This window comes from Nyctereutes procyonoides, unplaced genomic scaffold (genome assembly GCF_905146905.1).
Source record: "Nyctereutes procyonoides isolate TBG_1078 unplaced genomic scaffold, NYPRO_anot_genome, whole genome shotgun sequence".
NCBI classification, from domain to species: Eukaryota; Metazoa; Chordata; class Mammalia; order Carnivora; family Canidae; genus Nyctereutes; species Nyctereutes procyonoides.
This window is the reverse complement of record NW_026575036.1, coordinates 5,574,575-5,588,556: the sequence shown is the minus strand read 5'-3', so window position 1 is coordinate 5,588,556 and position 13,982 is coordinate 5,574,575. Positions and strand designations below refer to the sequence as shown.

Sequence of the window (13,982 nt, the reverse complement as noted above, 5' to 3'; positions counted from 1 at the left end):
GATGATACATGTGTGGTGTGTAAAAATGGTAAATGTTGGAAAGTATTTGTACCTTTTTTTCTGGGGGAAAAGCAGTGTTGATATTTCAATGAAGTCTTTGGTGTCCGCTTATATGCTATTTGGGTTGCAACAGGTGACATGGCACTTCTGAGTTTGGTTGGTGAGCCGAATAATGGGCTCAGTAAATATTGATTTGCTACCATGTCTTAGGCATTATGGAGAGGCAGCACAAGAAAAATATGAAGCAGCAGCTTTGAAGCCTGAACAACAGAACTCACCATCCTCAACCCAACTGAGCTTAACTCAGCCTCACTGAACCCGATCTGAGTCTCTCCGAACCCTGCACTTGCTACAACTCTGATCCTACAATCCTCTTCAATCCCAGCAAGAATGCTGTGTCAGGCACTTCGCAGATTTGGTCAAAAGCTGGTACAGAAACGTAAACTGGAGAAGCCAGAGGCTACAAATAAGCAATCCAGAAGCCTGAACACTGTGGAATTAATGGTCCTGGGTTTGGACTACATACTAGATATAAGTGTGTATTTCCTGGCTGGTGAGGTAGCTAGAGATATAGCAGGACCATCTACTGTGATCTGCTTTTTGGTGGCCGGCCTAGTTTCAGTGTTGGCTGGACTGTGCTATGCAGAGATTAGTGCCCAGGTTCCACACTCTGGCTTTTCATATCTCTACACTTATGTCACTGTAGGTGAACTTGGGGCTTTTGTCACTGGCTGGAACCTCATCCTCTCCTTTGTTGCCTATACAGCTCTCGTGATCCAGGCCTGGACCTTAGCTTTGGACAATCTGTTTGGGAACCAAATCTCTCAGGCCCTGACTGAGAGCATTTCATTGCATGTTTACCGTGTTTTTGCAAAAATTCTAGGCTTCTTTGCCATGGGCCTGGTGTTGTTGCTAATAGAATTGCTGACTCTGAACATTAGGCAGCTTTTTTTGGTTTCTAAAGTGGTCACAGTGGTGAACCTTTTGGTTGTCAGTTTTGTCATCATCTCTGGCTTCATGAAGGGGGACCTGCACAACTGGAAGCTCACAGAAGAGGACTACATAAAGGCTGGACTCAATGAGACATCTAGCCTGGGTTCTCTGGGCTCCGGAGGATTCATGCCTTTTGGCTTCCAGGGGATTCTCCGTGGATCAGCTACCTGCTTCTATGTATTTATAGGTTTTGGATATATTGTTGACATAGTAAAAAGAACCCAGAATCCCAAGCGTTCCATCTCCATGGGTATTGTGATTTCATTGCTCATCTGTTTTTTGGTGTATTTTGGTGTCTCTGTGGCACTGACTCTTATGGTGCCTTACTACCAGCTCCGACCTGGAAGCACCTTGCCTGAGGTATTTGTTCATATAGGATGGGCCCCTGCTTACTATGCTGTAGCTTTTGGATTCCTCTGTAGTCTTTCTGCAAGCTTCTTGGGCTATATGTTCCCCATAAGTCAGGCTATATATGTGATGGCACAGGATGGCCTCCTCTTTCCTGTCCTTGCCAGAATCAGAACTGGCACATGTGCCCCCATCATGGGTACCATGATCTTTGGCATTACTGTAGCAATCATGACATTCTTCTTTGGACTCACTGATCTTGTGGACCTCATGTCACTTGGGGCCCTGCTAGATTACTCCCTGGTGGCTTTTTATGTTCTCATCCTCAGATATCAGCCTGAGATGGAGAGTGGAGGAAATGAAGCACAGGTGCAGGAGGAGAATGGATCTGCAACAGAGAAGCTCACTCTACACCGAATATTTTTTCCAGACAGCTCCACCCCCACTCCACTCTCTGGCCAGGTTGTCTCTGTTTGCTCCTCACTGCTTGCTCTATTGCTGACTCTGCTCTGCCTGGTCCTGGTGCTGACCCAGTGGCCAGGTCTGCTTTCTGGAGACCCAGTGTGGATCACAGTGGTTGTGCTGCTCCTGGTGCTCATCACTGGGATCACTGGGGTCATCTGGAGACAGCCACAGAGCTCCTCTCCCCTTCACTTTAAGGTACCTGGTCTGCCTCTCCTCCCACTCCTGAGCATCTTTGTGAATGTTTGTCTTATGATGCAGATGACAGCTGTCACCTGGGCCCTACTTGGTGTTTGGATGCTGATTGGGTTTGCTCTCTACTTTGCCTACGGGATCCACTATAGCCTGGTCTCTAACCATACTTAAGTTAGGGCCAAAATTGTAGACCTGAACTCAGCAGTACCAGTACATATTTGGTTGGACATTATCATACCTGAATGCAATCTGATTCCCCTGCACAACAATGGGGAGAACTCTTGAGCTGATGGAATGTGGGGCTTCCCATGGATAATTGGTAGGAAAATACTAATAGAGCTCTGCTTGTGTTGTGGAGTGAAAGATGTTTTTTTTTTTTTGGTTGCTTTTCTTTTTTAACTAGTCTGCTTTTCAATTGTGTCTGTAGCTTCTTGCTGCCTTTAAAACAATTATTATTAAAAGAAACTAGACAAAGTGTTTTTGTTTTCCTTGGGTAAATACACAAAAGGGGAAATACTGGGTCATATAGTTATTCTATTTTGAATTTGTTAAGGAACAAGCATACTCCTTTCCATAGTTGGTACACAAATTTACATTTCCATTGTGTATATTCTGTGTGTGTGTATATATATATATATATATATATATATATACACATATATATATCTTATATATACATCTTCCTTATCTATTCATCTTTCGATGGACACTGAAATGATGAATACCCACCAATTGCTTCAATGTGGATAGAACTGGGGGGCATTATGCTGAGTGAAGTAAGTCAATTGGAGAAGGACAAACATTATATTGTTTCATTCATACAGGGACTATAAAACATAGTGAAAGGGATTATAGGGGAAAGAAGAGCAAATGAGTGGAAATATCAGAGAGGGTGACAGAACATGAGAGACTCCTAACTCTGGGAAACGAACAAGGGGTAGTGGAAGGGGAGGTGGGCAGGGGGATGGGGTGACTGGGTGATGGGCACTGAGGGGGGCGCTTGACAGGATGAGCACTGGGTGTTATACTATATGTTGGCAAATCGAACTCCAATAAAAAATATACAAAAAAAGGAAAGTTTATCATTGTGATATTGTTCAAATTAGGACATCAAGGAAGAGTCTTTCATGATATTCTTATTAAAAATATTATCTTAAAAATATTATCTTGATTGTAAAAAAAGTTTTCACTAACTGTGCATCAGCATTCCTTTTTCTTCAGGTGTTCACCAACACTCATTCTTTCTTGTCTTTAATTTCAATCATTCTGATTGATGTAAAATGATAGCTTATCATGGTTTTAATTTGCATTTCCCTGATGTTTAGGAATGCTGACCATCTTTTCATGTGTCTGTTGGCCAGCTGTATGTCTTCTTAGGAACAATATTTATTCAGGTCTTGTGCCCATTTTTAAACTGGATTATTTGGGGTTTTTGGCATTGACTTGTATAAGTTCTTTATGTATTTTAGATATTAACCCCTTTATCAGACATATCATTTGCAAGTATTTTATATCATTCAGTAGATTGCCTTTTTGTTTTGTTGGTTTCCTTTTCTGTGCAAAACCTTTAGTCACATCAGTTAGAAAAGATGTGTCAACTCCTATGTTTATTGCAGCATTATTCACAACAGCCAGGAAATGGAAGCAGCCCAAGTGTTCATCAATAGATTAATGGAAAAAAATAGATGAATGTATAAAAAATATGTGATACACATACAAACACAACCCTTCCCACACACACACTGGAATATTACTGAGACGTAAATAAGAATGACATTTTGCTATTTGTAATGAAAAGATTGGACCAAGAAGTTATAATACTAATTTTAAAAAGTCAATCTAAGAAAGGCAAATACCCTATGTTTTCACTCATATATGAGACTTAGGAAATTTTTTAAAATGAGCAAACAAGAAAAAAAAGAGACAATGAAAACCACCTCTGACTCCCAAATATAGGGAATAAATGAGTGACTGTGAAAGATGAGGTGGGTGTGAGGATGAGTGAAATAGAGAAAGGAAATAAAGAGTGCACTTATCATGATGAGCACCGAGAAATGTGGAATCGTTGAGTCATTATATTTTACAGCTAAGAATAATTGTATGTTAATTATACTGCAATAAAAAATGAAAGAAATTAGAAAAAGGCAAAAAAAAGATGAAATATGAGCCCCCCTGCCTTTAAGAAGCTTATATTCTAACACAATGGGTAAAGCATAGCTGTAACACAAAGTAGACAGTGTTTTCATAAGTAATATACAAATAAAGTGTCTTGGGAATTCAGAGTGGAGGATGATTATTTATGGCTGGCACAGTGGTGAGGGTTGATTGGTGAAATCAGAGAAGATTTTGTAGAGGATTGGCATTTGAGTTGGCTCTCTCCAGGGACAGATAGGATTTTCCACATATGGGTGGCAGGAAACAACTGTAGGCAGTGAGAACACCAGGAGGAAAAGCACAGGAAAACGAAGCAGTGTTCAGAGCACACTGAGCAGGCTGTATAGTTTGAACCTTGGCTATGTGAAGAGGCAACAGAGCATGCACAGGTGTCTTGCAGCCAGAGCTTTCCTCTGAGCACAAAGCACTCTGGCTTTGAACCTACAGCCCATGCTGAAAATCCCTAAGGCTGGTTCTTCTACTTGGCGACATCAGCATTCTTGGATTTTCAAGTTTCTCTACTGTTGTCTGCTTTGGTCCACCTGCTCAGAAAATGCACATCTGAGAGCCATGTGTTATGGATCCTGATCTTGTTTCCACCGTTAACCAGCAATATGAGCTTGGACAAGCCACTCAGTGCCTTCCATGATCTTCTTTTTTATCTATAACATGTGAAGTTAGAACCAAGCATTTGTAAAGTTGTGTGTACTTAAAAAAAATCCTATGATTTCCTCTGGCTCTTCTGACCTGTTATTCTCTCAACTATGTCCCTTTACTGCACGTGATCTGAACCTGCATCCTGCCCACTTATCACTAGAACTCATTGTTGGAGCTTTAGAGGTACAATAAATAAGATCCTATTTTTCCCTTCTATGTTTGGAATAAACTGATAATCAAGGACATAGAGACAGATAATCAAGCTATCAGCTTTAGATCCACAGCTTAAATTGGCTTGCTAATCCTACATCACTCAGACAGACCGACTTACTCCTCATAACAACTGACTTACTCCTCATAACAAGTAGTACTGAGCAACCTCTGCCTCCCAATACAGGAGCCTACTTTTATTAGAATTTCTCCTGTATGATCAAGTTGGAATGCATGTGTCTTTTGGGCAGGTTGGCTCTGGATAAAAAACAAAAAAACTGGAAAAGGCTAAGCTGGGTATGCTCAGTTCTATTTATACAACTCATTAATCAAAGTTACAGTGAAGAGGGATGGAGAAAGGCCAGGATTAGTACTCTGCTCAGTGATGCTCAAACTTCAGCAGGGGTCACCTCACCTGAAGGTCTTGTGAAAACAGATTGCTGGGACCCCATCACCAACATTCAGAATTCAGTAGGTCTGGGTGGGGCCGAGAACTTGTACTTCTAACAAGGTCACAGGTGATGCTGATGCTGCTGGTCCAGGGGCCACACTTTAAAGACTCAAAGCTCCATCTGAAGGCCTTGATGATGTAAAAATGAAGTGAGGGAAACAAAGGTGCACTTTCATTGTCTGGAAATTTTAAGGAGGAGGAGAGTATTTATACACTTTGGGATCAGGATGGAGCTGTGCTTGGATACAAAGGGATTGATAAAATTTCTAGGGATGTTACATTTAAAGTCCACTTCTGTGAAATGTTGAGAACTTAAAAATAATTATTAAACAGTCTCATTAGCCTTCCTCTCCAGTATTTATCAGACTTTTAGTGAAGCAACTGGTATCTAAACTATCTTTGAAGTTACCCAGGAGGAGCTGCAAGGCCAACTTCTTGATTGGCAGGAGTGTTAACACCCAACCACAGGAACCAGTGTTAACACCCAACCAGGAACCAAAGCTTAACTGCCTTGGAAAAATGTTTTGAAAGGAAAGGTCCAGAGTGAGGGCACTACCCATCTCAGAGACAGAAAAGTGAACACCATGACCTCCAGGACAAAAAGAGAGTGAGTGGAGCTATCTGGAAAAGCAAGACTACCTGCAATTTCATGGGTGGATTGTTGGATTTGACAAGAGTTCTTTTTTGGGAACTTGGGATGGAACTTTTGTTTGGAGTTAGGAAGGAGCTCAGAGACTGAGAGAAACACAGGGAGGAGAAGGGAGGGAAGGGGGAACCAGGGCCATTATGGAATCCATACAAACTGGCTTCATGTACCCTGGCCCCTCTCTACATTTCTTGAAGCACCTCTCCTGGGCCAAGTACCTCCTTTGGGAGAAACTATTTCCTACTTAAACTGAGATTCACAGACCCAGGCCTCTCATTAGGAAATATCCTCAGAACACTCTTGAAATAGATGCTGATGTATGTTCTAGTCTCCTGTTTATTACACCTCTATTTGGCCCTTTCACTATTTTTAGAAATAAATAAATAAATAAATATTCTAAAAAGTCTTCTAGGAATCTCAGGATATAGCGGTCAGTCAATACAGCTCTATTTTAATTGCCTCTGTTCTAAATGCCACTTATGGCTGCTTGGTACAATTACAAGCAGACCCTTGTCCCAGGTAGTGAGGGTTGAAAGTGTAAATATAGAAGTCAGAAAGAGGAGGGCATACATGGATCCTGATGCTTCCATATGGATGCTCTTAGACTGTAAAGGAACTTAAGGGACACACCCAGGATACCACCAGATTAAACGGGAAAATTAGTTTCAGCTGACCATCAGGACGGGCTATAAGAGCTGGAAGGAAGGGGAGGAAGGTCGGAGATGAAGATCAGTCAGGAATGGATTAAGAAAGGTTCCTCAATGTAGCGGAAAGGCTGTAGAATAGAATTGAGAGGAGGTATAGGATCAAGACTGGACAGAAGGAGTAAGGAGGGCCTCCCTGAAACTGTAGACAACTTACCCAAGCCAAAGGCTCATCCCAGAAAAAGTATGTCATCATGTGAAGAGCTAAAGTGAGGAAGGAGGTGATGGGCCTGAGGGTAGGAGTATTAGGGTGGAGCTCTGGTAGCTGGGTCAGAGTTTCTGGACTGAATAGAAACCATTGGAATAATGCAAGAGTATTGCTCAGAGAAAGGGAATTTATGAACATGGTGTTTGAGGATGATATTTCTCTTGAGGATGTATGGTTATAAGCTGGATTGGTAGACTCTCTCAGGATTCCTAATCATGGGTTTGCTTTCTCTACTGTAGAGTGGCCTGTTCATTGTTTGTTTTGCCTGCTTCTATTGGAGTCATAAAATGTGATTCTTTAATTCCCAGATATTTTGTTCTTTGGGTTGCTTCTCTGGGATCTTCATACTGTGTCTAGGGGCCCACTTTCCCTCATCGTCAGTAAAAGTGGGAAGAGCACAAAGACCACCCTGAACAACACAGCCGGGGGAAACAGAAATTATCTAAAACATTAGCCCTCTCTGACCCTGCCATTCAGATGGTCCTCCTTGGGAATCCTGCTCAGGATCCATGAATGGACTTCAGAAGAATGAATGACATTTTTTTGAGGTGACCAACCTGAAAGGTGTCTCTGATTCAACAAATGTGAAGAACCACTATTGTGACTTTGTTGAGGGTAGGTGGCTGGGGGCAGTCCCCCAAAGAGAGAAACATGGTACAAGCATCCTTAGTGCTAACTACAGAAGCCTCCAAGGGCAGCTGAAAGAGCTGAAGGAGAAAGAATTGGGAAAAGGGAAATGGATTCAGAGGGAGCTAGTAGGAGGGGTGTCCCATATTCCCTGTTCTCACCCTCTTTCTAGCAGGTCCTCCTTCTTTGTATTCTGAATATCCTGAAGATTACAGGATTCTGATTCTCCTTCAATTTAAATCTATTGAGTGCCTGTAATTTATTGGGCTCTGTACTAGGTCCTCTCACAACATTATCTCTTGCCATTCCCTGTCTAACCTGCAGTGGGGTCAATCCCTCCCTGAGTAATGACATGTTCAGGCCCCTTTCAATGCATTTTATTTTCCCCATTCATTCTTTTTTTTAAGATTTTATTTATTTATGCATGAGAGACAGAGGGGGGGGGCAGAGACACAGGCAGAGGGAAAAGCAGGCTCCATGCAGGGGGCCTGATGTGGGACTCAATCCTAGGTCTCCAGGATCACGCCCTGGGCTGAAGGCGGCACTAAACCACTGAGCCACCAGGGCTGCCCTTCCCAGTTCATTCTTACCTCTATTCTCATTTCCCCTCCTCACTGGAAGCACTTGCTGTAGTCTATATAACAAATGCTTTCCAACCCATGCTTTACATGTGTATTTAGATATAGTCAATCATTTACCAAATATAGTCCTGCTTGTGTTAGGCACAGATATAGATGTGGGCATACAGCCAGGAGCAAAACAACTTTAAAAATGTCCTGCTTTCATGTAGCTTACACTCTTATGGAGTGAGACAAATTATGAAAAAATAAATGAGTAAAACATATACTACCTTAAATAGTGACAAGTACTATGGAAAAATGAAGGGTAGGGAGATGTCATCTGTCTGTGGTTAGGAACAGGCCACGGTTGTATGTGGGGTGATTCATGAAGGCAGTGTTACAAACTTGCTATTTCACCAAATGCAGGGAATATCTGGGCTAGAAGTGGTGCAGTAATAGTGGACGGCAACAAAGGCCCTGAAGTAGGGTCTTACCTGGTATGTTAGGAGGCCAGTGACTAGAGAAAAATGAGTGGGAAGAGAGAAAAACATAAGATGAAAGTAGCTGGGTCAGTGACAAATACTGTAGGACTTTGTAGGTCATTATAAATGCAGACTCTGGATTCTATTCTGAATAAAAAGAGAAACCAGTGGAAGGTTTTGAGCACAAGAATAATATGACATTTGACAATTTTAATAGGTGTATTTGTCTTCTTGACAAATATCCAGCAGTTGTTGGTTGTTTTTATGCTGACATAAATGGCTTTGTGCTATACACATCATCCAGCTTTTACTTTTGCTACCTAATGCTGTTTCTGAGATCTATCCAAGTTGCTGTCTATAAATCTACTTTATTATCTCTGACTTCTGTGTAATATTTCATTGTGCATACATGGCACATTTTAATTATTATATATTCCTCTAGGAACAGACACTGGCACAGGTCCTACATCCTGCCACAAATAGTCCTGTGATTAACATGCTTAATGGGCTCCTTATGGACTAAGGAGAGAGTTTCCTGGAGGTGTGCACCTGGGAGAGGGGTTGTGGGGTGGGACGGTATATGGTGCATCCTTAATTCCACTAGAATTGTGCTTCAGGATGGTGACCCAGTGATGCTCCACCAGTGGTGTGTGATGGTTTGCATCTTCTCCCTGAATTCTCATGCTGATCCAGTGAGGAAGGTCAGGTGAGGTCCCTTATGGATGAGGAGACTGAGGCTTAGAGACAGTGAGGAAATTCCCGGAGTCCATGTGGTCTGTGGAAGGGCCAAGTCTCATAGCCAGCCTTTCCTCCATAATGGTCATTGCTCTTACCTCCATGGTACCCAGCACTACCCCCTCCAGAAATAAAAGGAGGCATCCACAGGCAAAGAGGCTATTATTTCCATTATTATAAATATTGCATTTTTTGATGTCTGGTCTCACTCAGTAAGCCTAGGACCCCCCAAGTGTTTAGCACCATGGAATGACACTAGAGGGACAAGCCCAGGTCAGATGAAGGAAGGAAGGAGATGAAGGAAGAGCAGTAGGAACCACAGAAGGGTTTGAAGCCTGGGGGTGGGTGGAGGATATCTCATCAAACTTGTTATGTAGAAAAGGTCCATGACATAAGAACCGATCCTCCTTGTCTATCTCATGTGCTTCTTAGTTAATCATAATACTGGAGCTGGTGAGTGGCAAAAAGGAGTCTAGATGGATTTGTGGACAGAAAATCTGTCCCATAACCCAAAGATTTCTTTTAACAATGTATAGAGAAGAGTTTTCAATTATTTTCTTGTGGTTTTTTTTCGATTTTTTATTTAAATTCTACCCAGTTAAAATATATGGTAATATTGATTTCAGGAGTCGAATTTAGTGATTGATTATTTACATTTAATACCCACTTGTCATCAAGTACAGTCCTTAATACCCATTACCCTTTTAGCCCATCCCTGTCCATCTCCTTCAATCAACCCTCAGTGTGTTCTATATTAGACTTTTCAAATTTGACTTGATTTTTTTTGCCTTTAGAAACCTCTACAAACATTTCCTAAAATTCTCTCAAAATCGAACCCTGAGTAGGGAAGAGAGTGGGGACTGCATCACTTAGTTTTCTCTGTTCTCCAGAGTCCTTTTTGGGGCATTGCTGTGAATTTTCCATCCAAAGCCTTGATCTCCTTGTGGAGCTGATCATTTAAATAGGAGCAGGGTAGGAGAAGGTAGGAAGAACCACATGGAAGGTATGTTCATTAAATATATATATATATATATATATCATATATATGATATATATATATATGATATATATATTCAGACAATGGTTTGAATGAATTAAAAATAATTCTTTTTGAAAAATTAGCATGGAGTTATAATTGAGTATTTTGACACAAGCTCACAGAGCAGAGCAGGGTCTCCAGGCCCCTGAGAGCTGACATCACAGATGGCACAGGGTGTGTACAGAGAGCACAGTGTGGCCAGTAAGGAGACTATCTACAGAAGTGAGCTCACCTTCTCTCCTGGAGCCCGGAGAGGGAGGAGACTCTCCCTCCCTAGGTTGTGGGCTACTGAGCTAGGTGACTTATTTTTCTCCCTACCCATCACATTCTCATAATTGTGGATATAAAAACTGTGAATTTTGCCTGATTGCTTTGGGTGAGGTGTATTGAATGTCAGAATTCACAAAACCACCTTCCTGGCTCCTCTCCCTCCTCAGTACTGGACTCTGGAGTGGCTGCTGCCCCCATTTCTGCAGTATTTCCTTCCCAGGCAGCCTGGTCCTCTCCTCCTTGCAGGTGGTTATGAAGGCCCTGCCCCTTTCTCCCTCCTCCTCTCTGTTCACAGCACCCTTGTGGTCCCATGTGGGTAAAGGGAAGGGGTGGTCTATACATTCTTGGCCACCAGGACAGCTGAATGGATAATGCAAAACAAGGAGAAAGGGGATCCAAAGTCCATCTGACCTTGGCTAGCTGATGTAGGGGCTAAGGGTTTATGAATGGGGAAACAAATTTGTATTTTAACCTCATATGATATTTTTAGAATGGGTCTATAATTGCAATGAGGCCGTCCAGTCTGTGAATTTTATGTCATAACTCATGCTCAAGCACTGTACATGCATCCCATGTGAGAACTACTGTATGATACCTTTATGCCCTGTTGTGTCTCAGAGCTTAATTAGTACATAAGGCTACATGAGTTAGATGAACCTAAGTGGGAATGTATCATGTGATGTGTTATAAAGCAGAAGGTTGGGAGCCATTGGCCCTTTTTCTGGGGGGAAAGCAGGATTGCTTTTTCTATGATGTCTTTTGGTGTTCTGTGATATTTGTGCTGCAGTAAGTGACATGGGACTTCTGAGCTTTAGCTGGTTGGTTGAACACCATTGCTCAATAAATATGTATTGTTTACTTAGGCACTATGGAAGGATAGCACATAACAGGAAAAATTTGAAGCCGTAGCTTTGAAGCCTGAGCAATGGGCCTTCGCAGCCCCAACCCAACTCAGCTTAACTCAGCCTCATCGAACCTGATCCCAGACTCTCCACTCCTGGACTTGCTCCAGCTCTCTGATCCTAGAATCCTCTTCAATTCCAGCTAGAATGCTGTGTCAGGTACTTCGCAGAATTGGCCAAAAGCTGGTACACAGACGTATACTGGAAGAAGACGTGAATGGGTTCGCCCCTGCCAGAAGACTGAGCACTCTGGATTTAGTGGCACTGGGTGTGGGCTGCACAGTGGGGGTAGGTGTGTATGTCCTGGCTGGTGAAGTGGTTCGAGATCAAACAGGACCATCCATACTGATCTGCATGTTGGTAGCCAGCCTATCTTCTATGTTGGCTGGTCTGTGCTATGCAGAGTTTGGTGTCCGGGTTCCTCATGCTGGCTCTGCATATCTCTACACCTATATCACTGTAGGTGAACTCTGGGCTTTCATCACTGGCTGGAACCTTATTGTGTTCTTTGCTGCTCATACAGTTACTGTGGCCCAGGCCTGGACCTTAGCTTTTGACAATTTGCTTGGAAACCACATTTCTCAGACCCGGCAGGAGAGTATTTCACCGAATGTTCCCCAAATCCTTGGAGAAATTTTAGGCTTCATTGTTGTGGGCCTTGTGTTGTTGCTCATGGAATTGCTGACTCTTAGGAATAGGTGGTTTTTCCTACTTTCCAAAGTGGTCACATTAGTGAAACTTTTGGTTCTCAGTTTTGTCATCATCTCTGGCTTCATGAAGGGGGACCTGCACAACTGGAAGCTGACAGAAGAGGACTACAAAAAGGCTGGACTCAATGACACCTCTAGCTTGGGCCCTCTGGGCTCTGGAGGATTCATGCCATTTGGCTTCCAGGGGATTCTCCATGGATCACCTACCTGTTTCTATGCATTTATAGGTTTCAGCATTATTATTTCCAGAGTTGAAGAAGCCCAGAATCCTGAGCGTTCCATCCCCATGGGCATTGTGATTTCACTGCTCATCTGCATTTTGGTGTACTTTGGTGTCTCTGCATCACTTACACTTATGGTGCCTTACTACCAGCTCCGACCTGGGAGCACCTTGCCTGAGGCATTTCTCCATATTGGCTGGGCTCCTGCTCACTATGCTGTAACTTTTGCATTCCTCTGTAGTCTTTCTGTCAGCCTCTTTGGCTTTATGCTTCCCATACGTAATCTGATATACATGATGGCACAGGATGGCCTCCTCTTTCCTGTACTTGCCAGCATCCAAACTGGCACATACACCCCCAATGTGGCCACTGTGATCTTTGGCATTATTGCAGCAATCATGGCATTCTTCTTTGAACTCACTGATCTTCTGGACCTCATGTCAGTTGGGGCCCTACTAGCTTACTCCCTGGTGGCTCTTTGTGTTCTTATCCTCAGATATCAGCCTGAGATGAGGTATGAGAGAAATGGAGTGCAGGTGCAGGATGAGAATGAACCTGCAGCAGAGAAGCTGACTCTACAGGGACTGTTTTTTCCAGGCAGCCCCACCCCTACTCCACTGTCTGGCCAGGTTGTCTCTGTTTGCTCCTCACTGCTTGCTCTACTTCTGACTCTGCTTTGCCTGGTGCTGGCCTGGTGGCCAGGTCTGCTTTCTGGAGACCCAGTGTGGATCACAGTGGTTGTGCTGCTCCTGGTGCTCATCACTGGGATCACTGGGGTCATCTGGAGGCAACCACAGAGCTCCTCTCCCCTTCACTTTAAGGTACCTGGTCTGCCTCTCCTTCCACTCCTGAGCATCTTTGTGAATGTTTGTCTTATGATGCAGGTGACAGCTGTCACCTGGGCCCTACTTGGTGTTTGGATGCTGATTGGATTTGCTATCTACTTCAGCTATGGGATCCAGCATAGCCTGGTCCCTTAACCCACTTCGCTTAGGGCCCAAACTGTAGACCTTGAACTCAGCAGTGCCAGTACATATGTGGTTTGATATTATCACACCTGAATGCTTCTGATCCCCCTGCACAGTAATGGAGAGTACTTTTGAGCACATGAAAAGCCAGGCCTCCCATGGGTAGTTGATAGAAGAACACTAATGCAGCTCTGTATTTATTGTGAAATGAAGGATGTGTTTATGTTCTTTCTCCTTTTTTTTTGATATACTTTTCAATTGTGCCTGTACTGCATACTGGATTTTATAAGGTTATTATTAAAAGAAACTAGACAAAATATTTTTGTTTTCTTTGGGTTAATATTCAGTAGTGGAAATACTGCATAATATGGTAGTTTTATTTTTAATTTTCTGAAGAACTTCCAGAATGATCTCCATAATGGCAGCAACAATTTACATTC

General features: G+C 42.8%; 2 protein-coding genes across 2 annotated transcripts; both read left to right on the top strand.

Moving 5' to 3' along the window:
• The first annotated feature begins 390 nt into the window (after positions 1-390).
• On the top strand, positions 391-2,169 carry LOC129505541 (cationic amino acid transporter 3-like). Its single transcript, XM_055318579.1, has one exon. The coding sequence runs from the start codon at positions 391-393 to the stop codon at positions 2,167-2,169; it is 1,779 nt and encodes a 592-aa protein (XP_055174554.1).
• A 9,621-nt stretch (positions 2,170-11,790) lies between these two features.
• On the top strand, positions 11,791-13,554 carry LOC129505540 (cationic amino acid transporter 3-like). Its single transcript, XM_055318578.1, has one exon. The coding sequence runs from the start codon at positions 11,791-11,793 to the stop codon at positions 13,552-13,554; it is 1,764 nt and encodes a 587-aa protein (XP_055174553.1).
• Positions 13,555-13,982: the final 428 nt, after the last annotated feature.